This window comes from Podarcis erhardii, assembly GCF_964252035.2.
Source record: "Podarcis erhardii genome assembly, chromosome: 6".
Taxonomy (NCBI): Eukaryota; Metazoa; Chordata; class Lepidosauria; order Squamata; family Lacertidae; genus Podarcis; species Podarcis erhardii.
Window position 1 is genome coordinate 93,148,310 of NC_138510.1, and position 26,655 is coordinate 93,174,964.

Sequence of the window (26,655 nt, forward strand, 5' to 3'; positions counted from 1 at the left end):
CCCTAAGACAGCTGGATGACGTCTTGTGCACCTCCTTCTGGCAACTCCTGCAAACAAGCTAGTGTCAAATGTATTGCCCTGCTTTCCTTTGGACAACATAAGTGAGGCTGAGAGTGAAGTCTTGTCTTCTGGGCAGCCCAGGACCTCCATACTCACTGTCCAGGCTTGTACCCTAGGGAGGTCACTTCAGTGCTGCTAATGCAGCAGAATAATCATCATCATCATCATCATCATCATCATCATACCCCGCCCATCTGGCTGGGTTTCCCCAGCCACTCTGGCCAGCTTCCAACAAAATATTAAAATATAATAGTCCTTCAGATATTAAAAGCTTCCCTAAACAGGGCTGCCTTCAGATGTCTTCTAAAAGTCTGGTAGTTGTTTTTTCCTTTGACATCTGGTGGGAGGGTGTTCCACGGGGCAGGTGCCACTACCAAAAAGGCCCTCTGCCTGGTTCCCTGTAACCTCACTTCTCGCAGTGAGGGAACTGCCAGAAGGCCCTCGGAGCTGGACCTCAGTGTCCAGGCTGAACGATGGAGGTGGAGATGCTCCTTCAGGTATACTGGGCCAAGGTTGTTTAGGGTTTTAAAGGTCAGCACCAACACTTTGAATTGTGCTCGGAAACGTACTGGGAAATGAGATGGGAGGCAGCAGTGACAAGTTACCAGTCTCTACAGCCACACCATGTCCTGTGATTCTCTTGCGGTTTGACTTCACCTCTGGAGGCGCACTCCATTGTCACTCAAGACAGATGGATGCCAACAGCTATGCAACGCTACTCACCAGAGGTGGGGAATCTACGGCTCTTCAGATGTTGTTGGACTACAGTTTCCACCATCCCTGTTCATTGGTCAAGCTAGTGGGTCTGACAGGAACAAATCTGGAAGGCTGCAAGTTCTCACCTTCCTGCTATTAAGTCCCAATGAGCTTGACAGGGCTTATTCCCATGCAAGCATGCTGAGGACCACAGCCCTACATTGCTCAACGAACGTTGCATAATCAGAACTTCTTCTAATATAACGAACCATCTTGCTGCAAGCTGACTTATTTTCAGAGAGTTAACATAAATGCCTCATAAATGTGCTGAAAAACACATCCACCCATCAGATGGCAGAAGGTGTTCTAAGCAGGTGCAGATGAAACAGTTGAGCAGGGTCCTTTCTCGCTTTGAGGATTTCTGCTCATGTACACCTGTATGCATATAAAATGCCTTCTGACATCTGTTAAACACAGAGATGTGGAAGGAGTGTGGCAGAAGTGGGCCTGCCTAGACATTGTGGCCCTGTGAGCCACATGGTCTTTCAACACACAGAAGGATTTGTGTAAACCTTTTACGGCGTCAGGCCTCCTGGCCCATTAATCCAGTAACATTCACTTTGTACGACAGTGGGTTTCTACGATCTCAGATCCCAAAGGGCTTTGAACCGGAGGGGGCAGAGGGAACTGGGATCCTCTGCATACAAAACATTTGCTCTACCGCTAATCTAAAGCCTTTCATACTTTATTGTGAATCTCTCTGTTCTTCGGAAATGATAGCATAATAACTACGTGTACTAGCTAAAAATTACCGTATTTTCCCGTCTATAAAAGACACCCACGTCTATAAAAGACTCAGATTTAAGAAAATGGGGGGGGGATGAATCTGTGTATAAGACACCCCCTAATTTTTGACATTATTTTTAGGGGGGAAACCTAGTCTTATACACGGAAAAATACGGTATTTGCAAGAGCTTAATTCCAAAGATTCCTCCTCCATTACATTAAAGCAGGCATAGGCAAACTCAGCCCTCCAGATGTTTTGGGACTACAGCTCCCATCATCCCTGACCATTGGTCCTGTTAGCTAGGGATGATGGGAGTTGTAGTCCAAAAACATCTTGCCTATGCCTGCATTACAGTAAGTACATTTTTATCTCTGGGAGTTATATTAAAGATGACCGCTGTGTGTCTCCTACGCTGAAAAGGGATCACCTTAGCTTTCAGGCTCACTTTAGTTACACTGACATTACATACATTCCTCTCCTATAATAGCCATGCTTCCATTGCAGAGTATCGCACCTTGTGTGGCAGGTAAGTATTTCGTAGTGTGCAAGCAGACCAGTACTTAATGGTTTGTGAGCATTCGGTAGCCATAAAAAAACAAATAGTCCTTCCTTTCCCTCCCCCCATACGGTAAGCCACCCGCACTTCCACCCCATGCTAATGCGTCCCCCATTTCTCACTGACCAGCAGCCCATAAAGGAAAGAAGGGTTTGTTCTACCTTATAAGCAACTTTGGAGGGACATCTCTTCCCGAGGCCTAGTGGTGGGGACATGAGAGTCAGCATTTCATACATCTCAGTGTAATGGATGCGGCCACTGGTCATGGAGGGGAAAGAGGACAAGGGGAAGGGGAGGAAGATGCAGAGGAACGAAAGGAAGAAAAACAAGGCATTCCCAGAGACCCCAAAAATGCCCCCAAACAAAACAGAACACAGGGAACAGAAGAGAGAAAAGAACAGACAAAACAGGAAAAGAACAGGAAACCCATTAATCAATGCAAATCATACATGACAGCCTGTGCTGATGTGGATTTATATCGCCCCTCACACAGACCCAAGAATGGCACCGGCGTGTTTTGCCAGCCTTCCCATACATATTGGCTGGCGTTGGTTTCTTACGGCCGGTTTCCCCTTGCAGGTGTCGTGCCATTGCCCCACCTCGTTCCCAGGACTGTGTGCAAGTGGTATATAAATCAAGATACACAACACTCCAACAAAGGGTTATTCAGGATATGGTGGTGCAGACGTCAGAGAATGGGCAGGACCCGAGCTGTTGGCAGAGCCTGCTTTCTTCCCCACCAAGTCCTGCCCTAAGATTCACGTTGTGGCATAACCCGTGGCTGAAGTGGTATGTACCGCCCACCTCTGGCAGTGCCTATGCAACCGGAAAGCATCGCCTTGCATAGGAGGGCAGTGAACCAGGCTCAAAGGAATGTGTTTCTTTTGCTTCCATCCAGCCCTGGGGATGGAGAACTTTCCCACCATGCACTGGTGCAAAGGCATGCTAAGTGGCTAAGAAAAGAAAAGCAGGAAGAAAATTCTACATGCCATGCTCTTCCCGCCCCCCGGTTCTTTCTCACATGCGGCTTCAAGTTTCACCTGCTTGGAGTTTAAAGAGTCTTGGCAGAGGCAGCTGTTTTGGCCTTCTGAGCTTCAGGGTTCATTTGTGCTCCCCGCATTCTAAAGTAACCGTAAAGGACACCCCCTGGCTATCTGAAGAAGTGTGCGTGCACACGAAAGCTTATACCAAGAAGAAGAAGAGGAGTTTGGATTTGATATCCCGCTTTATCACTACCCGAAGGAGTCTCAAAGCGGCTAACATTCTCCTTTCCCTTCCTCCCCCACCACAAACACTCTGTGAGGTGAGTGGGGCTGAGAGACTTCAGAGAAGTGTGACTAGCCCAAGGTCACCCAGCAGCTGCATGTGGCAGAGCAGGGACGCGAACCCGGTTCACCAGATTACGAGTCCACCACTCTTAACCACTACACCACACTGGCTCTCAAGTTTGCTCCAAGAACAAACTTAGTTGGTCTCTAAGGTGCTACTGGACAATTTTTAATTTTTTCATATATTTTGACTGTGCCAGACCAACACAGCTACGTACCTGAATCTACTCCCTGGCTAGTACTTCCTATTTTGTAACTTTCTCATTGCAGCATCTTATCAGCCTATGCATAAGAGTTTCATGGAGAACAGCTACGTGGGCTTAGAATCCAGTAGAAAAGGCACAACTACGGACTTGGGGGCTTCGTTTGGAATCTTTAAGCTCCTCCTCATCTTCCTGGGAAAAAGTGAAACGTGCCCAGGGCTAGTTGTTGTTGTCTCTATAAACAACTTGGATGAAGGAATTGAGAAGACGCTCAACAAATTTGCGGATGTCACCGCAAATGGGAGGTGCATCTAATACCACAGAAGACAGAATCGGGACACGATATGTACTCAACAGATTGAAGGACTGAGCCCAACCTAACAATAGGGACAAATGTAAGGTTCTGCACTTAGACAGGAAAAAACAGATGCACAAATATAGGATGGGGACACCTGGCTTACTAGTAGGACATGTATAAAGGATCTAAGGGTCTTGGTGGACCACAAGCTTAACATGAGGTAACAGTGTGATGCAGGAGCAAAAAAAAGCTAATGCTATTCTAGGTTGTATCAACAGAAGTCTAGTGTCCAGATCAAAGGAAGTAAAAGCACCATGCTATTCTGCCTTGGTCAGAGCACACCTGGAGTACAGTGTTCAGTTCTGGGCACCACAATTTAAGAAGGATATTGTGCAGAGGAAGGCAACCAAGATGATCAAGGGTCTAGAAACCAAGCCTTATGCAGAACGGTTGAGTTGGGTATGGTTTTTCCCCAGGAGACTGAGAGAAGATGTGATAGCCATCTACAAATATCTAAATGGCTGCCACATGGAAGAGGGAAAATGATTGGTTTTTTCCTGCTCTGGAGAGTAGGACCTCAACCAATGTCTTCAAGTTACAAGAAAGGAGATTCTGACTAAGTGTCAGGAGGAATTTTCTGACTGTAAAAGCTGTTTGACAGTACAACAGTCTTCCTTGGAAGGTGGTGGACTCTCCTTCCATGGATGTTTTTAAGCAGAGGTTGGATGGCCATCTGTCATGGATGCTTCAGTTGATATTCTTGCATTGCAGGGGGTTGAATTGATGACCCTCAGGGTCCCTTGAAACTCTACAATGCTGTGGTTCTGTGGTTCTAAGTATGGGGATCAGTGGAGAAGAAGAATAAAGACCACTTCTCCATATTCTCACCATGGATGCTCTTACTAGCTTGCAGATGAGACAGACAGACAGATAGAGAAAGAAAGAATGAATGATACAGGAGAAAACTGTCCCAAGGCGCTTAGAAAGGGCTTCTCAACGTGGAAAGCTAGGCATTTCTCCTTTGTTCCCAGAAAGAGACACTGGGAACTTCTGCTACTGGGAACTTGCCTCCTATTTCCTAAGTCAGGTATTTGAACTTGCTCCAAAGGCCTTCCTTTTATCTTTGAACTAAACAAATATGAGCACATTAAGAGCTACATCTACATTAACTGTATTATTTGTAGAGGTCATTCATTGTTGTTTAGTCGTATCTGACTCTTTGTGCCCCATGGACCAGAGCACGCCAGGCACTCCTGTCTTCCACTGCCTCCCGCAGTTTGGTCAAACTCATGCTGGTAGCTTCGAGAACACTATCCCACCATCTCGTCCTCTGTCGTCCCCTTCTCCTTGTGCCCTCCATCTTTCCCATCATCAGGGTCTTTTTCAGGGAGTCTTCTCTTCTCATGAGGTGGCCAAAGTATTGGAGCCTCAGCTTCACGATCTGTCCTTCCAGTGAGCACTCAGGGCTGATTTCCTTCAGAATGGATAGGTTTGATCTTCTTGCAGTCCATGGGACTCTCAAGTCTCTTAATTTCTTGTTTTCTTGTTTTTTGTTTGTCTTGTACTTGATCATTCCCTGTTGTCTCAGTTTCCTCATAATGTCCACCTTCCCCCATTTTAAACATGGGCCCTTTATTTAACATGTCTAGGCAGTCCTTTTGGTGGCTTGTGCATCATGAAAACAGTTTTTACGGGAACTTCTACATTTGAGGGGAGCTTCGCTTGTTGCTGTTTTTATCCAAGGACAGGCCTTGAAATGCTCTCTCCCTAAAAACTGCTAGTTTCAAAGTAAGACAGATACTTTCAAATTTGATTTACTTCTCCCTCCCCCAGATATTAGGTCTGTAGCCCTGAGCGAAACATTTCAAACAGGGAATTATATATAATTTTGTGGTGAGCAATGAACTAAATCATAGCTCTGAGACCTTGCAGTAAAATCTTGTGAGAAACAGAAGGACAGGACATTGTGGGGACTGAGATGGCAATCGACTGTGGTAAAAGTGAAGTTGAGATCTAAGGGCAATTGGATTTTCATGACTATAGAAAAACGGCAAGTATTTGGATAAAAGCCTTTTTCTTCCAAAATGGTGAAAAAGCCAGTCGGCCAATTGGTGTTAAAGAAGGATAGAACCTTTTTTATGTATGCTACAGCAGCAGCAAGAATACTCATCGCAAAGCATTGGAAGACACAAGATCTACCCACTCTGGAAGAATGGCAGATGCAAGTAATGGAATATATGGAAATGGCGGAAATGACTGGCAGAATCTGAGACCAGGGAGAAGAGTTGGTGGAAGAAAATTGGAAGAAATTTAAAATTTATTTACAGAAATATTGTAAAATTTTTGAATGCTAATGGCATTGAAATGAATTGAAGAGGTTAAAAATAAGATTAGATGGATAATTAGATAAATTAATTGGACATGAATTTGCTGAATTAATTTTCAACAGGGATACAAAAAAGGGAGATGTGAGGAAGTCAAGAAAATAAGTGAATCAAAGATGACAAGTAAAAAGAGGGATTTTTGTGTTTCTTCTTCTTTTTAAATGTTTTTTCTTTTCTTTTTTGAAACTATTTTTCTTTTTTATGTATTTTATAATTTTGTATTTTTGTGTATTTGTTTTTCTTTTCTTGTTTGTTGTTATTTTTAAAACTTAATAAAAAAATATTTAAAAAAAACAAAAACAAAATGGTAAAAAAGCCAAATGCCAGTGAAAATCTGGCCAAGCCTTGGTCCTGTGCACAGTAAATGCTACACAGGTAACTGTCAACTTGCCCAATGATCTTTTGATGACTGTAACCGATTGTTCTTGCTGTTGCTGCCAAGTTGGGAGAAAACCTACATGATTTCTATTATCTCTCCATGATCAAAAGGCAGCTCCGTAAACTCACTATGGGTTGTGAGTGTCAACCATGGAATGCAGTAAGTTCTAATGCTTTCTGGAACTGAACTGCATGAGTACAGAAAGGCAACAAAAGATTTGATTTAGCTATGAAAGATGCGTTTTAAGACCCAGGCATCTGGTGCAAAAAGAAGACATGGGCTGGTACCACATGTTCTTTCCTCGCCGAGGGAAGCAGTGCAAGAACCATGAAGGACGATCCCAAACATTAACGTATTGCAAAGATGCATTGTTGTGATTTGTGAAGCACATTGCCCCATGAGCGGCAATTCCTGTATTTTCTCAAAGGCAAGGTTTCTCATAACCATGTCTCTTGAAACAGCTCTTTATTAAAAGGGACACACTGAAGTAGAAGCCTATTTGTTTTGAACATGATGGAACGATTGTACTGTACCTGCGGCAGATTTCAGACCAAGGAAAGAATGAAATATGTCTCGGACAAGGGCTTCCTAAACAACCTCAACATTACTGGGTGATGTGTCAAGTGAACGAAAGATGCTGTTTCTTAGACGTCTTTAGCCCCAGAATGCAATGGTGAGGAGGACTTAACAGCAAAAGGAAACAAAGAATGACTGGTTTGTTTATTTTTCAGGGCTGCGAAGGGGCTCCATTTACACTGCACAACAGTATTACAGACAGCTGTTTACACCAGACAAAATTTGGTAACCATTTGCCATCAATACCAGTGCCAAAAGTTGTTGCTTTTGCTTATACACTAGAGCTTATTTTAGACAAAATGATTCACTCTAGCACATGTGTAATAAGAGTATATTACACATAATGTCACCAGGAAAATAATCAGTGACGTATTTATGTGGAGGCTGAACACTTGCTAAACTTACAGAGTTAATTATTCTGTAAGGTTAATCCATCTTGGCTGTCATTTGTTAAATCACAATAGAAATCATTGCGAGTGGGTTTCAAGAATGAGTTTTGGAACTGGCAAAGGAATAACACACGAATCTGAGGTTCTTTTGCAGCTTCTCTTATGGAGACGACAGCTTAGATTGCATTTTTATTTATTTATTTTGAAGTTTACTCAACTACAAGGGATGGAACAAACTTTAATCCTAGTCCTCATCTAAACTGAGTGGTTTTTTTCTTGGCATAATGAAGGTTGAAACCTTGTTTACTGCCAATGACTTGCAAAGAATAAACAACCGAAGCTCTCAAGAAATATAAGTGATCAAAGCTTGTAATTTGCAAAAAATATAAGAACAGTCTAAATGCTTTCAAACAATCTGACAGGTGAAAAAAAAATAAGAATTTGACATGTGTGTGTGTGTGTAGGGAAAATAGAGATAGCCACAATGGGCAATACTTTCAAATAAACATTCATTAGGGCCTAGGTCTTACTAAGATGGCAATCTGCATCACTTCAGACTGCATGGGAGATAGAATGTTCTTTCATACAAAAAAAAAATATTCCTTCCACACAGAAAATTAGATATTGGGGGCAAGGGTTCTTCTAGATTAGCCTTCTATCATCTGACAAGCTGGTTTTCTTTGTTGAGTGGGGTTTTAAAACATTTTGGCTGAGGAGTAGTCAGCTGTATGAGCCCTCAAGGTACAGCAGATGTCACCGAGAGCTGGGCATAAATCAGGATGTTGAGTCTGGCAAACTGAATAGCACTCTTAGGAGATACATCGTGAACCCCAATGGCATTACTCTGGAGGGTCAGAAACAGTGCAAGATTCAATAACCAGAGCTCCTGTGCTTAAAACTGTAACACCTTCACAACCGAGTCTCTGGTGACGACATCTTTCTCCCCATGTCCTCCTCGCTTTGCTTTTTGTCCCTCAACCTCTTGCCTCGCATTTTCTCCTGCATATTTTTTGTAGCCGCACTGGTTAAAGAGCAATAGCAATGCCCACTCGGAAGATAAAAGATGTGCCATCAGAGAGGGCTCTGATCCGAGAGGCAAAGGTCGTGCTTCCCGGGTGTATTATCCGTGCTCAGGAGACACAACCCACAAAAGAAAAGAAAGGAAGGAAAACCTTTAGAGGACCAGAATGAATTTGCAGCTTAGGCAGACAAACCAAAGCCTTCTCTCACCCCCCCCCCATCCCTTCCTGGCACAACAGCTGCTGGTTCTGAAAGGGTGTGGATCTCTTTAAACTCAGGTTTAAGCAATGCCTGATGAGGAGCAGTGGTGGCAGAGCAGAGGGTCGGGAAGGAGGGGTTTAACAGGATGTTCCCATTGCCGGGTTGTGGCTGGGGATTGGGAGGCAAACCTTGTACGCCACCCTGTAGGGGCAGTTCTCTCCCAGGCCCAGAGGAGGCGAGATCACCCGTACTAATGTGTACATATCCTTATACAGGATCCTGCCACTGGAAAGGAAGCACAGGTGCGTTAATAGGGCTGCTCAGGAAATGGGGAAGAGGATGCAAGTGCAAAACTAACTGATGGCACCAGATTTGTGCAACTTTCCCCTTCCGTCTCCAGCTCGGAAAAAGCTCTGAGCGGCCTGTGGAAAAGATAGCTACTGCTCTGACTGGGAAGCTTGGATCCCATCCCATTTGTCAACAAAGTGAGTACGAAAGGGTCAAAGTTGTCGCGAACTGAGGCTGAGGAAAGATGCAGCAGTCTGCCACGAATTAGCAGATCTTAGCCCATATATTGACACTCATCCCTGGATCAGCCAGAAGAGTTTTGCAAAGCTGGTTATTTAAATAAAGTCAACACACTTTATTATTATTTTAAAAAAACACCTTTCTGGAGGTGCTAAATCGGTTTCGTTCCCATTTTCCGAAAGCGGAAAGTTTTGTGAGGAAATGTAAACAAGTTGCACAGAGTTGCACCGTGAGAAATGTGAGACTGAATCCAAGCCTGCAGTCCAACACAGCTAGACAGTATTGTGCAGTAAGAGAACAATCTAATGGCAACCCGTAATTCCTGACAGGGGAGCCACAGATCAAAAGTTATCAGAACGTGGCAAATCTATTTAATGGTGGGGGTGAGGCCACTGCAAGCCAAATCCCTGGTACAAGAAAAAGCTTTTTTGAGATGTGCGAGGAGATCCCCACTCTTTCCACTTTTCACAGTGAAATCTGACTTTAATCTTCTCATTCTCTTCCCATTCCTTGACAGTTTTCCTATCTGGCAAATGACCCATTTGCTTCTCTGTGGAAAACTATAGGAGAGGTGTGAAGAAGTTCACAATGGAGCTCCTATTTAATCCTGTTTCCCCACTTTGGCCTGTTTCTCACTGAGGTGATAAATCTGTGCCCTGATTCTCACGTAAAAAACTGCCCACACAAATATATCTGTATCTGACCAGACAGAAAGCCAGAATATCAGGGAGAAAACTAGGCTACAGAGCCCTTCTCGCTGATATGCTAGTTTTGTATGCAGACGTACATTTTGTGTATGTGCGGACACAGTCATGGGACATGTTACAGCCCAAAGGCAATTGTATCACCCCAGAGAGAACCAAATTTCCAGCCATGGGTTGCAGAATTGGCCTATCGTGGCTTGCGAGGTGCAGAACCTGTGGTCTCAACTCCCATCAGCCCCTGCCAACATAGACAATGGTCAGGGAGGATGTAAATTTGGCCGCAGGCTCCTCACCCCTGTTTGTTGTTTCTTAAAATTACCACTTTAATTCAGAAACACAATCATCACATTGTTTTTTTAAATAGACCGATTAAGCAAATGTGTGCCAAATACGAAGGCGGATATCCAATAATCCTGACTTCTCACAGCAATGCCAACTTTCAAAAAGAAAGTCTTAGCAAAGTGCAAGACTGCTAGGGGAATAGCAGTAGGAAATTCAGAGTCTGAGGGGGCAAGGTAAGAAAAGGTAAACCAATTTTTATGTTTACACTAAGGTTACCAGATTTTTTTCAGTGAATTCAGGGACACTTTTCAACTTCAATGGATTTTGTATGGGGACTGATTTGTAAATCTGGGGACTGTCCCTGGGAAACGGGGATGTCTGGTAAGCTTAATTTACACCCCGATTACCCCTCCCCCAAGAAAAAGCCAATTATTATTTTCCCTTTTGTCCAAACCCTAACTAATCCTATGAACTCCTTAATTGTTCCAGAAAATTTGACATTCCTGCTCAAAATGAGCTTGCGCCATGAAAAGAACAGCCTGATGCTACCATAGCTGTCAACTTTCGGATTTGAAAATAAGGGATCAGCAGCCTCACCTGTCCTGGAGGCAGTCTATGGGATATCTAACAATCCGGGATAGTAGCGGGAAACAGCGCTGAAATAAGGGAATTTCCCGCAAAAAAAGGGAAGGTTGACAGCTACCAAAAGCAGATACAGAGCTCAGAAGAGTAGATATGCTTGCCTATGGGACCTTAAATACAAATGTGTTTATTCCTAATTTTTCACAAGGTATTTCGGGGTGGGAAACAGAATAAAGCTGGTGAGCTGGGTCCTGAGCTCCCCCAGGAAAGCCCTTCTGAGACTGGCGCTCTCAAGCAGAGCAGATCCCTGCCCAAAGTGGGGTTTGCAGTTGGTGCCCATTGCAGCCATTGAATTGAGTGCAGGCATTCCCAGTTGGGTCTGCAGGTACCAATCAGCTACTATGATGTCATCTATGACATCACATATGATGTCACGTGTGGGACAGGTGGGTGTGGCCTAGGATTTAGATTTAGACATATGGACTGGATTTAGATTTAGACATATGGACTGGAGGTTCCCCATGGCCGTGCTATTTGATAAGTAGGCTCTTGCCAATGAGTACCCAATGCCACAATATTTGTTTACTTACTTATTTAAAAACATTTTTAGACCAGTCTAAAAATATGCTTGTCCTAATTGCCTATGCAAAGTGCTTCCCATTACTGAAATATTCTGCTTTAAAAAACCAAAAACAAAACACCACCACAAGAAAACAAAGTTTTAAGACATGCATTTTTTGTACACATCTTAATTCAAAATGCACATTTTTATATCCACTTGAGCCTAAAATACAATTTTTGGCACTTTTTTGAGACTAAATATTTGGAGAAGTGCAAAAACCAAAGGATAGCTGCATTCCAATTCATGAATTAGTTCAGGAAATGTAAATTGGGTCAGTTTACTTTTAAAGGTGGGCTCAAGCATCCTTCATTGTGTGTGATGGGTTTTGCTGGTATTTACCACTTCAGGCTGATGGTAAGGGACCATATGTTTGAATGATCCTCCATAATAATAATATAGCTACATACACAAATGTAGCGTATTAAGGCAATAGTTCCTGATGTTCTAGATTTCTATGTGCAGAAATCTTTTATATATGGGGACATTTAAAAGATACAACCCCCAATGTGTATGGCAAAGTGGAATAGCCTAATGAGAGCTACAGTGTTGAGAATTTTTCCTGTGTGTTTCAGCTCTGATTTCAAAGGTGATAATCAATATCAACTGCTCTTTACAACCCATATTCTGTGTTACATTCAAGGCTTGACATCAGGCATATCCAAAGTTCGTTTCAGGGGCCTAATCTGGCCCACTGGTCAGTTTATTCTGGCCCCTGTGGCAGTTCATTTCCTGGGGTAATGACCCTCAACAACTTCAATCCTCGCGGTCCTTCACTTCATCCATTCTGGCCCTCTTTGAAAAAAGATTGGACACCACTGATTTACACCATTGCAAAGAAAGAAAGAACTATGGCCGAAAAAATACAAAAGGTCACACACCATAAACTAATAATATCAGGATCACAGCAAACTAGATGAATTCAGGTAAAACAATAAAACTAGGTTTCAGGTAGGCAAAGGCAGATTCACGGCAATTAGGGAGATTCCAGAATTGCAAGAGCTCCAGAGAGGACCCATCGCTTTTCTAGATTTGTGAACATTCACACCGATTTTAAAAGGACTGGAATCTCAGGGTGGTCCAAGCCAGTTCTTGGAGAAAGGTCAACATAAAAAGGCTTTCAAGTTCTCTGGCGGGAAATCTGAGGTCTCAAAAGCTTACTTGTGGTGGCGAACAAATGTCAACGCCAGTTCAGGCTAAGCACTATCGTACTGGGACACTGGGGTCAGGCTAGTATGTTGAAACGCTCATGGGAGACATTCTAGAAAACAATATTTTCTGAAGGATTCCTGAAACTTTTTGGGGGGGGATGGGGAGAGTAGTGAAGACCACCAGCCAGAGGGTGGCCACTTAGATGTGGAAGTGTGTGCAAGGAGTTGTTTGCAACCTCCATGCTGCAGACCCCAAAAGATGCCACAATAAAAGCAAAAAAGAAATCACAATCTTGCACACACCAGAGCTCTGATCAGACCACGGCTCATCCTCAGTGCGCTTAGTATAGGATATTTGTTTGTCATTCACATCAGGCATGTTTGCCGCAAGAAACATGGGTGCATATCTGGCAGACCCAACTGCTTCATGAAATGGGGAACTGCTCTTTTTTCACAGGATTCCCAGATGCAGCTCACAAAACCATTACTATAAAAATGCAGAAAACCCTGACCTTAGAAAATATTAATAAATAAAACCTGAGCTTTAACCCTTAATTCAGACCAGCTCAAACTCTGCATTGTTTGGGTAAGCAAAACGTCTTCCAATGCAACTTCTAGGCGGCTTCTCATAGGCACATTTGGAGCCTGAAGGGTTAATTCCCTTCCATCCTGTTTGTCTTGGGCGTCATTTCTAAACAGATTTTGCAGAGGGCTTAAAAACAGGGGGTGCCTACATACCACGCAGCTCTGTCATACTCTGCCCAAATCCGGACAAATTCGTCAAGGTGATGCGGTCCCAAGATGGAGGAATCTCGAGTCAGGTATTCAAAATTGTCCATGATGACGGCCACAAAGAGATTCAGCATCTTAAGTAGGGAGGAAACAAGACGAACGTGTAACAAGGAAAGTCTGGAGAGAAACTGGCACAGTTCACATTTCAATGCAAACCTACCAAATTTATAAGTCCCTACACAATATGTGGCCATCCTTTGAAATTCATATTTCATAATTCATTTTGTGATGCAACCAAAGCACACATTGGGGAAACATGTGGTTAAATTCCATATATTAGTGAAAACGACATAGAGAAAGGTATGTTGTTAGGGGAAATCGCTTTCAAAAAACTGTGTGCATTGAGGCAAAGTTGCAAACAAACATGTGTCTGTCGGGAGAAATGTAAACTAGGATCCCGACCTATTTTCACAAGAGAAGAAGAAGAGTTTGGATTTGATATCCCGCTTTATCACTACCCTAAGGAGTCTCAAAGCGGCTAACAATCTCCTTTCCCTTCCTCCCCCACAACAAACACTCTGTGAGGTGAGTGGGGCTGAGAGACTTCAGAGAAGTGTGACTAGCCCAAGGTCACCCAGCAGCTGCATGTGGAGGAGCGGAGACGCAAACCCGGTTCACCAGATTATGAGTCTACCGCTCTTAACCACACAAGACCCTTCAGAAAAAACACGCAAACCGATGTGGAAATACTGCAATCCGAGTTTTAAGTGTGGAAAGATGAGAAACTGAGAGAAACCAAAATTGACAGGCTCATCCATCCAAAAAGAGAAAGAGGACAGGGGTAAGCAGAGACAGAAGAGAGCAAAAGGGAATATAAATAGATGGAGAAAAAGAGGGAAAAAATACTGTCAAGCAGGTTCCTGCATGTGGCACAATGACAGCGAAATCCTCTCTCTGTTCCATGTGGAGGATCCTTCTGGATTCCATTAGGGGCAAAGGAGAAAGGAAGTGGGACTCACCAAAAAGGAGCAGAAGAAGATAAAGGAGACAAAGTATACGTATGCCAGATTTGTGCCACATCGCTCATTCTCGTTCTGCCCAGATGTTGCCGTGGTGTCCGACTCACATCCTTTCCCTTCCAGGCATGAAAGCATGATCTCCTGCCACGCCTCCCCTGTGGCGCTCCTGCACGCAGAACAAACACATCTTCCAAGTTTACTGCTTCATTCACCAAATCCCTCGCAATTAATTGCTTCTTGCATCAGCCAATCTCTGCTGCTTCAGAGGATGGCATAGCCACATCGTGGCAGACTGTGATTTGATTCCAGCAGTACTGTATTTTTCGCTCCACAAGACGCACCTGACCATAAGACGCACCTAGTTTTTAGAGGAGGAAAGGGGGAAAGCCCTGTTTTGGGGGGGGATCAGCTCAAAGTTGCGCAGCTTCTTTTGCAAAGGGGAAAAGCCCCTTTTTAAAGGATCAGCTCAAAGTTGTGGAGCTTACTTTGCAAAGGGAAAAAATCCTGTTCTTATGGGGTTCATAAGTCCTGCAGCTTCTTAAGGAAAGGAAAGGGAGCCGTTTTTACAGTTTCCAGACAGATAATCTAATCATCCAGTCAGATGTCGCTGGGGAAACAAACAGCCTCTGTCTGCAGAACATTTGACAATGGAGGCCTGGCCAAGGGGGCAGGGCCGGAAAGGGAGTCGGCGATCGACCACACATTTGCTCCATAAGACACACAGACACTTCCCCTTACTTTTTAGGAGGAAAAAAGTGTGTCTTATGGAGCGAAAAATACGGTAGTTTGGGGTGTCTATGTGTGGCAGGTGGGGTGGGGCGAACAGGATCTGCTGTCCCAAAAAAGCAGTGGTCCTAGTTCATGCACCATCAGGGTGGATTTGATTTAAACCAAATCAATTTAAATCATGATTTAAATCACTAGTCAGTAAGACTTGATTTAAATCTTCTTTTTTTACAGAAAGTCTCATTCTTGCTGGTATAAATCTTAATATTTACAATCAGAGGAAGGTTTCATTTTTGGACTGATAAACTTTTAGAGTAGTTTCTACAGTTATATCAAAAATTACTGATTTGGTTATTCTATTAGGAACACACAGACAGATAATTATGAAATTATTGTGAGGTTCCATAAGTTAACTGTTTATATTTGGAGAACTTTTTTGCTGTACTTTATTGGAAGGAGAAAAAATAATTACTAGTAACAATTTAAACAATTTATTTAACTGAAACAATAATATTATAGCATATGTATCCATGTTTGTTAACTAATGAGGTTAAACAATTTTTTTAAAAAAACTTAGACTGAGTTTTAGCACACATGAAAAACTTAAAACAAATCCTTATTTCCTGATGAATAGCCTTTGGACTATAATGTAATTTAAACAGAAAACTATCTTTAGAAAGATCTTTCCTCCAAAAGCATTTTATTTTAAAAATCCGATTTAAATAAAAAAAATCCATTTTTAAAAAATCATTTGTTTTTATCCACCCTGCACACCATGTAGCGTCACACAAATAGGGGCGTTTATGGTAGCAGCAAGGAAGGAGAGCAATAATTAACCCACACAAGCACAGTCCGCACTGCTGGACAAATTATTCAGATAGTTTACAAAGATCCCACATTGATTCCACATCCAGTGAAGCTGGCGAGTTATCTGGAAGTTTTTTATGCTGACCAGGGACCCCCCAGGGTGTGTGTGTGTGTGTGTGTGTGTGTGTTCATCAATTATCAGGATGCCTTCCAAAGCTGGTGCAAATGCCATTTCAAAATAGCCAACGTAAAACTGAGTATAGGATGTCATTATGTCATTATTAACTTATTGATTTGATTACATTCCATTAGAAAGAAGAGAGGGAGGACACTTAACATAATGGATAATTAGATCCAAGCGGGGGGTTGTGCATAGGATGATAATTATATGTAATTGTGGTCATTCTAGCAGGATAGCTTTGTCTGCAACTTTGGCAATGAATGGTTTTACCATGTATTGGCATTAAGATAAAAAAAATGGTAAAGGACCCCGGGACGGTTATGTCCAGTCAAAGGTGACTATGGGGTTGTGGCGCTCATCTCACTTTCAGGCCAAGGGAGCTGGCATTTGTCCACAGACAGCTTTCCGGGTCATGTGGCCAGCAGGACTAAACAGCTTCTGGTGCAACGGGACACCGTGATGGAAACCAGAGCGCACGGAAATGCCATTTACCTTCCCACCACAGTGATACCTATTTATCTACTTGCGCTGGTGTGCTTTCGAACTGTTAGGTTGGCAGGAGCTGGGGCAGAGCAACGGGTGCTCACTCCACCATGGAGATCCGAACCGCCAATCTTCTGATTTGCAAGCCCAAGAGGCTCAGTGGTTTAGACCCCATCGCCACCCGCGTTAACTGGAGTCAAAAGTTAGGAAGTGACTACAGCTGCAAACTCATTAGGAGATCCAAATTCTTGTAAATCCTGCCTGTTAGTTCAGCTAGAACAAACCGAACATGTTGTCCACAAAGCCCTTTGGGGTCAAACTGTCCTTTCTAGGTAATAATAATAATAATAATAATAATAATAATAATAATAATAATAATAATAATAATAATTTATTATTTATACCCCGCCCATCTGGCTGAGCTAACCCAGCCACTCTGGGCGGCTTCCAATCAAGTGTTAAAAACAATACAGCATTAAATATTAAAAACTTCCCTAAACAGGGCTGCCTTCAGATGTCTTTTAAAGAGAAGATAGCTGCTTATTTCCTTCACATCTGCTGGGAGGGCGTTCCACAGGGCAGGCGCCACTACCGAGAAGGCCCTCTGCCTGGTTCCCTGTAACCTTACTTCTTGCAATGAGGGAACCGCCAGAAGGCCCTCGGCGCTGGATCTCAGTGTCCGGGATGAACGATGGGGGTGGAGACGCTCCTTCAGGTAAACTGGGCTGAGGTCGTTTAGGGCTTTAAAGGTCAGCACCAACACTTTGAATTGTGCCTGGAAACGTACTGGGAGCCAATGTAGGTCTTTCAAGACTGGTGTTATGTGGTCTCGAGGGCCACTCCCAGTCACCAGTCTAGCTGCCACATTCTGGATTAATTGCAGTTTCTGGATCACCTTCAAAGGTAGCCCCACATAGAGCGCATAGCTGTTGTCCAAGCGGGAGATAACCAGAGCATGCACAACTCTGGCAAGACAGTCTGCGGGCAGGGAGGGTCCCAGCCTACGTACCAGATGGAGCTGGTAGACAGCCGCCCTGGACAAAGAATTAACCTGCGCCTCCATGGACAGCTGTGAGTCCAAAATGGTAAGCTGCCCAAAGGGGAACTTTACTGATGCCATCCTTCAGCTTGGCAGCAAGTAGGCGGGTAGTCAGTTATTTGCTGGAACAGCTTCCAAAACCTTTTTGAAATCATACTGGTAAAGGCAATGTCACATTTTAACCTAAAACATTGGAATGAATCCTTGTATGAGTGTTAAAAGTCCGTTTACCTGAAAAGCAGCATCAGTGAGCCCAGAAAGCTGCGGAAATTGTTGTGACGATTAATGTGGCTTTCTTCATCCAGTTTGATATTCCCAAAAACCTGAAGGCACAGAGAAATGAAAACCCAGTGGAGAAGATTTGGCAACGACAAATACAGCAATCTCCCAGTTGGGTTAATACGAAGTGTACAAAGTCCTGACTACCTCTTTATTTCACTTCCTCCAAAGTCCCATGGCACTAGGGCAAGGGAGATAATTGAAAATGTCGTCACTGCTAACAGTGTGTTCACTTATGGCACTTTTGTTTCTGGTTAACAGGTTTTCGTAGGGTGCCAGAAACCTGCAAAGTCTCTTTGACCTGGAGCAAGCATGGGGCAATGGAAATATGCATTAATTCCATGGAAAGAAAATCCTCTCGCAAACTGTTTGCCGCTCCAAGGTCTGCCTCAAGGCTGGGTTTGCTCCAGATCATGCTAATTGGCAAGCAGTCCTTCACGTGAAAAGTAGAGTAAATTCTATACTCCTTTTTTGTTTTTAAAGGGCACAAAAGTCTCATTTAGTCTGCATGGCTGAATACCAGATTGAACAACTCAGGGTCAGATGACAAATGAAACTGCTCTGCAGGTATTATTATTATTATTATTATTATTATTATTATTATTATTTATACCCCGCCCATCTGTCTGGTTTTCCCCAGCCACTCTGGGTAGCTCCCAACAGAATATTAAAAACACAATAAAACATCAAACATTAAAAACTTTCCTAAACAGGGCTGCCTTCAGATGTCTTCTAAAAGTCAGATAGTTGTTTATTTCCTTGACATCTGATGGGAACCAGGCAGAGGGCCTTCTCGGTAGTGGCACCCACCCTGTGGAATGCCCTCCCATCAGATGTGAAGGAAATAAGCAACCATCTGACTTTTAGGAGACATCTGAAGGCAGCCCTGTTTACGGAAGCTATTAATGCTTAATAGGTTATTGTATTTTAGTGTTTTATTGGAAGCCGCCCAGAGTGGCTGGGGAAACCCAGCCAGATGGGTGGGGTATAAATAATAAAGTATTATTATTATTATTACTATTATAGTGGTACCTCGGGTTACAAACACTTCAGGTTACAATCACTTCGGGTTACAGACTCTGCTAACTTGGAAGCAGTACCTTGGGTTAAGAACTTTACTTCAGGATTAGAACAGAAATTGTGCGGCGGTGGCACGGAAGCAGCGGGAGGCCCCATTAGCTAAAGTGGTACCTCAGGTTAAGAACAGTTTCAGGTTAAGAACGGACCTCTGGAATGAATTAAGTATATAACCAGAGGTACCACTATATCACCATCATCAATTGAGCACCTAATGGTAACTATTATTGTTATTATTCATGATCAATATGTTCTGTCCTCAAACCTCACAGACAGCCTCTAGCTCCTTTACCTGCCAGACACAGAGTCTTAGGTCTTTCAGGTGGTGCCTTACCTGCATCCCAATGATAGCATAAATGAAGAAGAGCATTGCAATCAGGAGACAGACGTAGGGGAGGGCCTGAAAGATGCAGAGAATGAAAGGTTTTGTTGTATTCAATGCACAGCATTTATTTAAAATATCTTGTATTTTTGCCTTTACATTGAGGTGCCCAAGTTGTTTAACGCCGGCATTTTTTTTTTTTTAAAAAAATCATTCAAATAATAAGCTCAAACAAACAAAAAGGCAAGCATTTTGTTTTCCCTTTGAAATCTGGTGAGTTAGCTCCGTTTCTGAGTTACTTGGAGCTACAGCAAAATGGTGGCTTTTATTGTTATTTTGATTTATTGCATTTATATCCCAACTTTCCTCCAAAGAACTCAAGGTGGCATATACAGTCGTACCTTGGTTTTTGAACGGTTTAGTTTTCGAACGTTTTGGCTCCTGAACGCCACAAATCTGGAAGTGAGTGTTCCAGTTTGCAAACTATTTTTGGAAGCTGAACGTCCGATGGGGCTTCCGCAACTTCCGAATGGCTACAGGAGCTTCCTGCAGCCAATCAGAAGCCATGCTTAGGTTTGACGAGGCCCTAAGCTCCTGAAGGTAATGGGGCCCTTTATATGTCCAGCTGTTTTTTGTGTTGAATATATGCTATATGGCAATTTATGGACCTAATAGGTATCTAAAGCCATTTGCACACGCAGAATGTCAGCACCCTATACATAGAAATGAGTAAACCAGTGATATTTTAGGGAGCAGGCAAGGCCCATTACTTACATCACAGGAGCCTACACAACACAAAACACTGTTGCTGTGTGTAGGTTTTATTTTATTTGTTGTTATCTTATATTTTGGAAATGTACATCCAGGTTTTTTTCCCTTTAAATTTTTTTGGGGGGGCCAAGAGAGTGGGGCCCTAAGCTATAGCTTGTTTAGCTTAAACAGTGGTGCCTCGCAAGACGAAATTAATTCGTTCCGCGAGTCTCTTCGTCTTGCGGTTTTTTCGTCTTGCGAAGCACGGCTATTAGCAGCTTAGCGGATTAGCGCTATTAGCGGCTTAGCGGCTATTAGCGGCTTAGCGGTTTAGCGGCTATTAGTGGCTTAGCGGCTTAGAAAAAGGAAAAAAAGGGGGGAAACTCGCAAGAACTCGCAAGACGTTTTCGTCTTGCGAAGGAAGCCCATAGGGAAATTCGTCTTGCGAAGCACCTCAAAAACGGAAAACTCTTTCGTCTAGTGAATTTTTCGTCTTGCGAGGCATTCATCTTGCGGGGCACCACTGTACATAAATCCGGCACTACATAGGAACAGCTGCTCTCCTCCCAAAACATGCCCTTAGCAGATGACGGATTCTCTGGTTTGCAGCATGGACCACCTTTTGTGCAAAAGGTGCCCTGAGAAGGTGTATGTCAAGTCTGAGTTTTTAATTCACAAATCTTGGGAAGGAGACGAGCGGTCAGCCATTTTTTACCTTGAAGGACTGCACAAAAGTCCACAGCAGAATGCGGATGGTGTAACCTTGGCGAAGCAATTTGATGAGACGGGCAGCCCGGAACAACTTCAGAAAGCTCATGTTGAAGCTGCTGGTATTGACCAACTTTCAAATAGACACAGAGAGAAAGAGAGATGGAGAGAGATCAAACATTTTAAACAAAAGCAAGCCAAAAAGCAACACACCTATCTCTGTGCCCTGAAATCCAACAACAACAACAACAACAACAACAACAACAACAACAACAACAACAACAACACATTATTATTTATACCCCGCCAATCTGGCTGGGTTTCCTCAGCCACTCCGGGCGGCTTCCAACAAAAGATTAAAAATACATTAAAACATCAGTCATTAAAAACTTCCCATCAAAGGAGGAGAATTTCACCTTGCTGTCCGTCAAGATAATTTCTGTAATGCTGCCAATCACGGTGATGAAATCAAAGATGTTCCAGGTGTCGCGGAAATAATTCTGAGGGAAGATCGGGGGGAGGGGGAAGAATAAACCGTGGTGTGAACATCCAAGTAACAGGAAATATAGGGTGAGTCCTTTAAAAGAGGCCCCATGGATACAGAGTAAACACGTTCCATGGGGCCACTTGTAAAAGACTCACCCTGTACGAAGACAGGCTGAAACCAATCCCATGAACAAGGGACAGTGTACATTTGTATGAGGTACATTCACTGTAACTGGTTTATATTTATCGATGGAATTCACATTCTTGGCAGATTTACTTGGTGGCTGCCTTCAGGGAACAGGCACCTCCTGTTCTATTTTGTGGACCCACATCAAAGAGGGGCATAGCACAACATTCACCCCAAAACTAAGGATCAGAATGGATATGTCACCCATTTTTGCCAAAGCAACATAAGGTTGGCAGAGAAATGGAAACAAGAAGAATTACTGACGAAAGAAGAGTGGAGTGGCAAATGAAATTAATGGACTATGCAGAATTAGACAAATTAACAGGAAGAATTCAAAACCAGAGATTCTTAGAAGACTGGAGTAAATATTTGAACTATCTAAAAAGCAATTGTAATAAACAGATTACGCTAGTAGGACTGCAAGAAGTTCTGTAAAGAGGATTATGTGAAATATTGCAAGGAAGATTATTAAGAGAATTATTACTTAATGATAATTAAAAGTAACAGAGAAATTAAGAAATGCAGAATAAGTGCTAAAGAATGGAAAATCTTCAGAGGTTGTTGATGGAAGTCTAAAATATTGTGTAAGGTAAGAATTTATGTTAAATGATTGTTGGAAATGATATGTGAAAAAAATCAATAAAAATGTGTGTGTGTACATATATGGCAACATAAGGAATTTAATTTGGGGGGATTATTAGGATTTATAAAGAGAAATGCAAAGTTTAATATCAAATATCTTTTTGGGGGGGTCTCAAAACTAAAACATTGATCTACATACACTGAGAACACAGGAAAAAAAGAGAGAAAAAGAAAAGCAGGGGGAAAAAGAGAGAAAAATACAGAAGAAGAAATAGACAAGAGATTAAAGGAATCTCTTAAACCAGACTCCCTCAACCTCGGCTCTCCAGATGTTTTGAGACTACAATTCCCATCATCCCTGACCACTGGTCCTGCTAGCTAGGGATCATGGGAGTTGTAGGCCAAAAACATCTGGAGGGCCGAGATTGACGAAGCCTGTCTTAAAACAAAGCTGGGATTTTTATTGAGGTCCTACAGATCCCAGCTCAACACTGTCAGACCACATACATTCTCATTAACAGATTCCAGTAACTAAACACATGTCAAATATATTGTACAATGGATCGTAAACATAACTTGCTCTCCAGGAGCCTCGTGAAATATAACCCTTCAGAATCTGGCATCTAGTTCTTAAGATACCCATTGCTTTCCTTTAAACTTCTGGGAACTTGGGCATACTTAACTGACTCGATAAAGACAATTGATATGATCCAGCAGTACAGGGCATTTTTATTTGATGCAACTAAGGCCGCCCATCACCAAAAAGCTAATTCTCCCAGCCCCTACAAACTCTGTTACTCACCAGAAAACCAAAAGCTATAATTTTCAGGACACATTCCAGTGAGAAAACCATGGTAAAAGCAATGTTCAGGTACTTCAGAGCTAGTTCGTAGGTGTAGGGAGCAGAATAGTACTGCCAAGAGAGAGAGAGAGAAGGAAAAGAAGAGTTAGAATAACCTGGGTCCCACTTGTATGAAAACAACCACTCAAGAGGTTTCCTGCAAGGGTTATATTTTCGCATGCATAATTTGGATGCAAAATTCAGTTAGCAACTAAAGAAAAACACAACTCCACATATCTTGGAGAAATCAAGTGAAACTGCACATACAGTTCTCTAATTTGGTATAACAATGCCCAGCTTCTACAGAACTGGTTTGTTTGAACATCTTGTTGAGCATGAGCAGTTTTTGGAGTGAAGCATTAGTGGGTTGGCAACAAGCCAAGTTAAACAGATTACATGAGAAGTCTGCTTGGAGGCAGGGAAGGCTAGCAACAGGTGGTGATTGGCTAAGTTCTTCCTTATAAGCAGCAGTTTTGTTGTTGGAGTGTTGAGTTTAGAGTAGGAGTTTGAATCTCGTCTGTGTATATAGTAACTTGTACAAAGCTGTGGTTTACTCTGCTGTATATAATAAAGCTAACTAAAAATCAAGTTACTCGTCAGCAAGTTCTGTTCCTGTTCGTCGTCCTGGAATTCACTGATTTGGCAGCTGGTAGCAAGAGTTATGGGATGCGGGTGGCGCAGTGGGTTAAACCACAGAGACTAGGACTTGCCGATCAGAAGGTTGGCGGTTTGAATCCCCGTGACGGGGTAAGCTCCCGTTGCTTGGTCCCTCCTCCTGCCAACCTAGCAGTTTGAAAGCAGGCTAGTGCAAGTAGATAAATAGGTACCACTCCGGCGGGAAGGTAAACGGCGTTTCCGTGCACTGCTCTGGTTCACCAGAAGTGGCTTAGTCATGCTGGCTACATGACCCGGAAAAACTGTGTGCGGACAAACGCCAGCTCCTTCGGCCAGTATAGCGAGATGAGCACCGCAACCCCAGAGTCAGTCATGACTGGACCTAATGGTCAGGGGTCCCCTTTACCTTTACCTTTAGCAAGAGTTATGGTTGAGATCCACCAACACATCTTTACCCAGTTCGGCATTCTCTGTGGCTTTTTATTCACTGTGAAGCTGCTTGGGACATCCATTCTGATTACAAAGTGTGGCAAGTGATAAAGGCCCATGGAATTAATTGCTGCAGGGTGCCAGTAGCACAGAAAAAAGGCAGTTGCTACACAACCTATGAGAATATAACTGATGGGGTGGGTGTGTACGCTTGCACATATATATATATATATATATGCGCATATGAGGGGAAGTTATGAAAACACTTGAAAGCACAACTGAAACACACATCAAGTGTGGTCTTATGATGTTATTGCTAAACAGATTGGCAAACAGCGAAAGCTGTAGGTGGACGTGTCACACGTTGCATGGCAGAAGCTCAGGTTCGACAAAAACTGCACACTTGACAGGGACGCATAGGAAGTGATGGCTTCCTGTATATATGTGCATAGGATCCATGCTTGAGAATAAGCGATGGTCACATTTACACACTAAATATTTAAGTTAACGTATGTATGCTTAAATGACTTGAGACGTCCATCCAAAATACAGCCGTACCTTGGAAGTCGAATGGAAACCGTTCCAGAAGGCCGTTTGACTTCCAAAACGTTCAGAAACCAAAACACAGCTTCTGATTGGCTGTAGGAAGCTCCTGCAGCCAATCAGAAACCCATGTTGGACGTTTGGGTTCCAAAAGAACGTTCAAAAACCGAACACTCACTTCTGGGTTTCGGTCATTCAGCAGCCAATTTGTTTGGAAAGCAAGGCGTCTGAGATCCAAGGTATGACTGTATAGGATAAAAGTGATCCTTAGTTGCATCTCCAAATGTGGAAAAACCATTGCTTGGAGGTAGAGCATATGCTTCTTTTTCATTTAATGCATTTTTAACCCACTCTTCAGCCAGCAAAGGCTCCCAGAGTAACTTACATTAGATCAATAAGAAGACAATTCTTGATATTAAAATTGCACGCAGAAGGTCCATCTTCCATCCCTGGCACTCCCAGGGAGCAGGGCTGGGAAAGAACCTTTGCCCAAGACCACAGAGAGATGCGAACAATCAAATTAATCCAGGGGTGGGGAACCTCTGACTCTCAAGGTGTTACTAGACTCCCATTACCATCATCCCCAAGCTCTTCGTTTAACGGTCAGGACTGATGGGAGATGTAGTCTAATGACATCTGGAGGGCACCAGGTTCCCCATCTGTGTGAAAAGCTGCTCAGGTGCTTCCCATCATTCACAATTCTTAATTGCTTTGTTTTATAGCCAAGGAGCTGAATCAGGAGGGAAGAGAAGGCATCTCCCAGGTGGCAACCATGCTCAAAAGTTAACTTTCTGGTTGTGCCAGATCACTGCAGTTGCCAGGAAGCCGGTCAATGTCGCCCCAGATTCTCCTCACCTTCATCATTAAAACCACAGTGTTCAGTGCTATCATCGCCATAATGGTGTATTCAAATGATGGGGAGACCACAAAGTGCCAGACCCGGTACTGAAAGGTGTGCCGGTTTTGCGGCATGTAGCGGGTGAGGGGTTTGGCACTGATGGCAAAGTCAATGCATGCTCTCTGGAAGAAGAAGAAGAAGAAGAAGAAGAAGAAGAAGAAGAAGAAGAAGAAGAAGAAGAAGGAGAAGAAGAAGAAGAAGATAAAGACTGTCAGTTGGCATCCAAATTATTACCCCCATTGCTAATTATTGTATTGTTGCGAACTCACAAAAGTACCCCCTTCCCGACTTATACAGTCATACCCAGCGGCGTAGCGTGGGTTATCAGCACCCGGAGCAAGGCAAGTAATTTGTGCCCCTAACCCGGGGCAAGGCAAGTAATTTGCGCCCCCCTAACCCCTAACCTGCCAGCTTCTTCTTGCTGCTGTCTGGGCTGGGGTATTTACGGTAAGGCCACAGCGGCGGCGGGTCCGTGTCAGGTGATCTGAGGCGAATTGCCGCTGGCGCTGCCACCCAAACGACGCCGCTTGCCCAGAGAAGGAGGAGGGCAGAGAGGCGGGGAAAATGCAACATGGCCCAGCAGCTGCAGCAGCAGCGGCGGCGGGGCTGTGAGGAGGGGCTGCCTGGCGCGCCCTCCGTGGCCCTGATGCGCGGGGACCGTGACAAGCACTGAGAGCCGCTGCCTGCCGGACGCTTTCAGCCCAGACGCGCGCACAGCTCGTCGGTTCTGCGAGACATGGGGCTCTGCTACAGCCTGCGCCCGAGGCTCTTCGGCGACTCTGGAGGCGGCGAGCGCCCCCCCAGATGTTGCGCCCGGTGCGGCCGGCCCCCCTGCACCCCCCACGCTACGCCACTGGTCATACCTCATGTTAAGTTTGCTTCATGATACGTTTTTTCAGATTGCGTCCCACAGCAACCCGGAAGTACCGGAAGGGGTTACTTCCGGGTTTCGCTGCTCGCGCATGCGCAGACGCGCAAAATGAAGTCACATGCATGCACAGAAGCAGCGAATTGCAACCTGCAGGTGTGCAGACGCGCCACTGCGGGTTGCGTTCTATTCATGTTGCGAACGGGCCTCCAGAATGGATCCCGTCTGCAACCAGAGGTAGCACGGTAATCATGAGATGCTTCTAGCCAGCACTGGAATAGTGTGAATCCAGATGTTCCAAATGCTTTGGAAGTATCTGCCTAGCTTCCCAAGCAATAAA

The 26,655-nt window shown here is 43.7% G+C and overlaps 1 protein-coding gene across 1 annotated transcript in view; it reads right to left on the bottom strand.

The window, feature by feature from the left end:
• CACNA1E (calcium voltage-gated channel subunit alpha1 E) overlaps positions 1–26,655 on the bottom strand; it is a 477,487-nt gene that overhangs the window by 33,872 nt on the left and 416,960 nt on the right. Inside the window, exons 34-42 of the mRNA XM_081866509.1 lie at positions 25,405–25,569; positions 22,924–23,034; positions 21,283–21,366; positions 20,874–20,999; positions 19,421–19,486; positions 17,962–18,053; positions 14,495–14,660; positions 13,482–13,609; positions 9,066–9,162 (exon numbers count right to left, since the gene is read on the bottom strand). Coding sequence (XP_081722635.1) covers positions 9,066–9,162; positions 13,482–13,609; positions 14,495–14,660; positions 17,962–18,053; positions 19,421–19,486; positions 20,874–20,999; positions 21,283–21,366; positions 22,924–23,034; positions 25,405–25,569 — 1,035 coding nt within the window. The remainder of the gene's footprint in view (positions 1–9,065; positions 9,163–13,481; positions 13,610–14,494; positions 14,661–17,961; positions 18,054–19,420; positions 19,487–20,873; positions 21,000–21,282; positions 21,367–22,923; positions 23,035–25,404; positions 25,570–26,655) is intronic.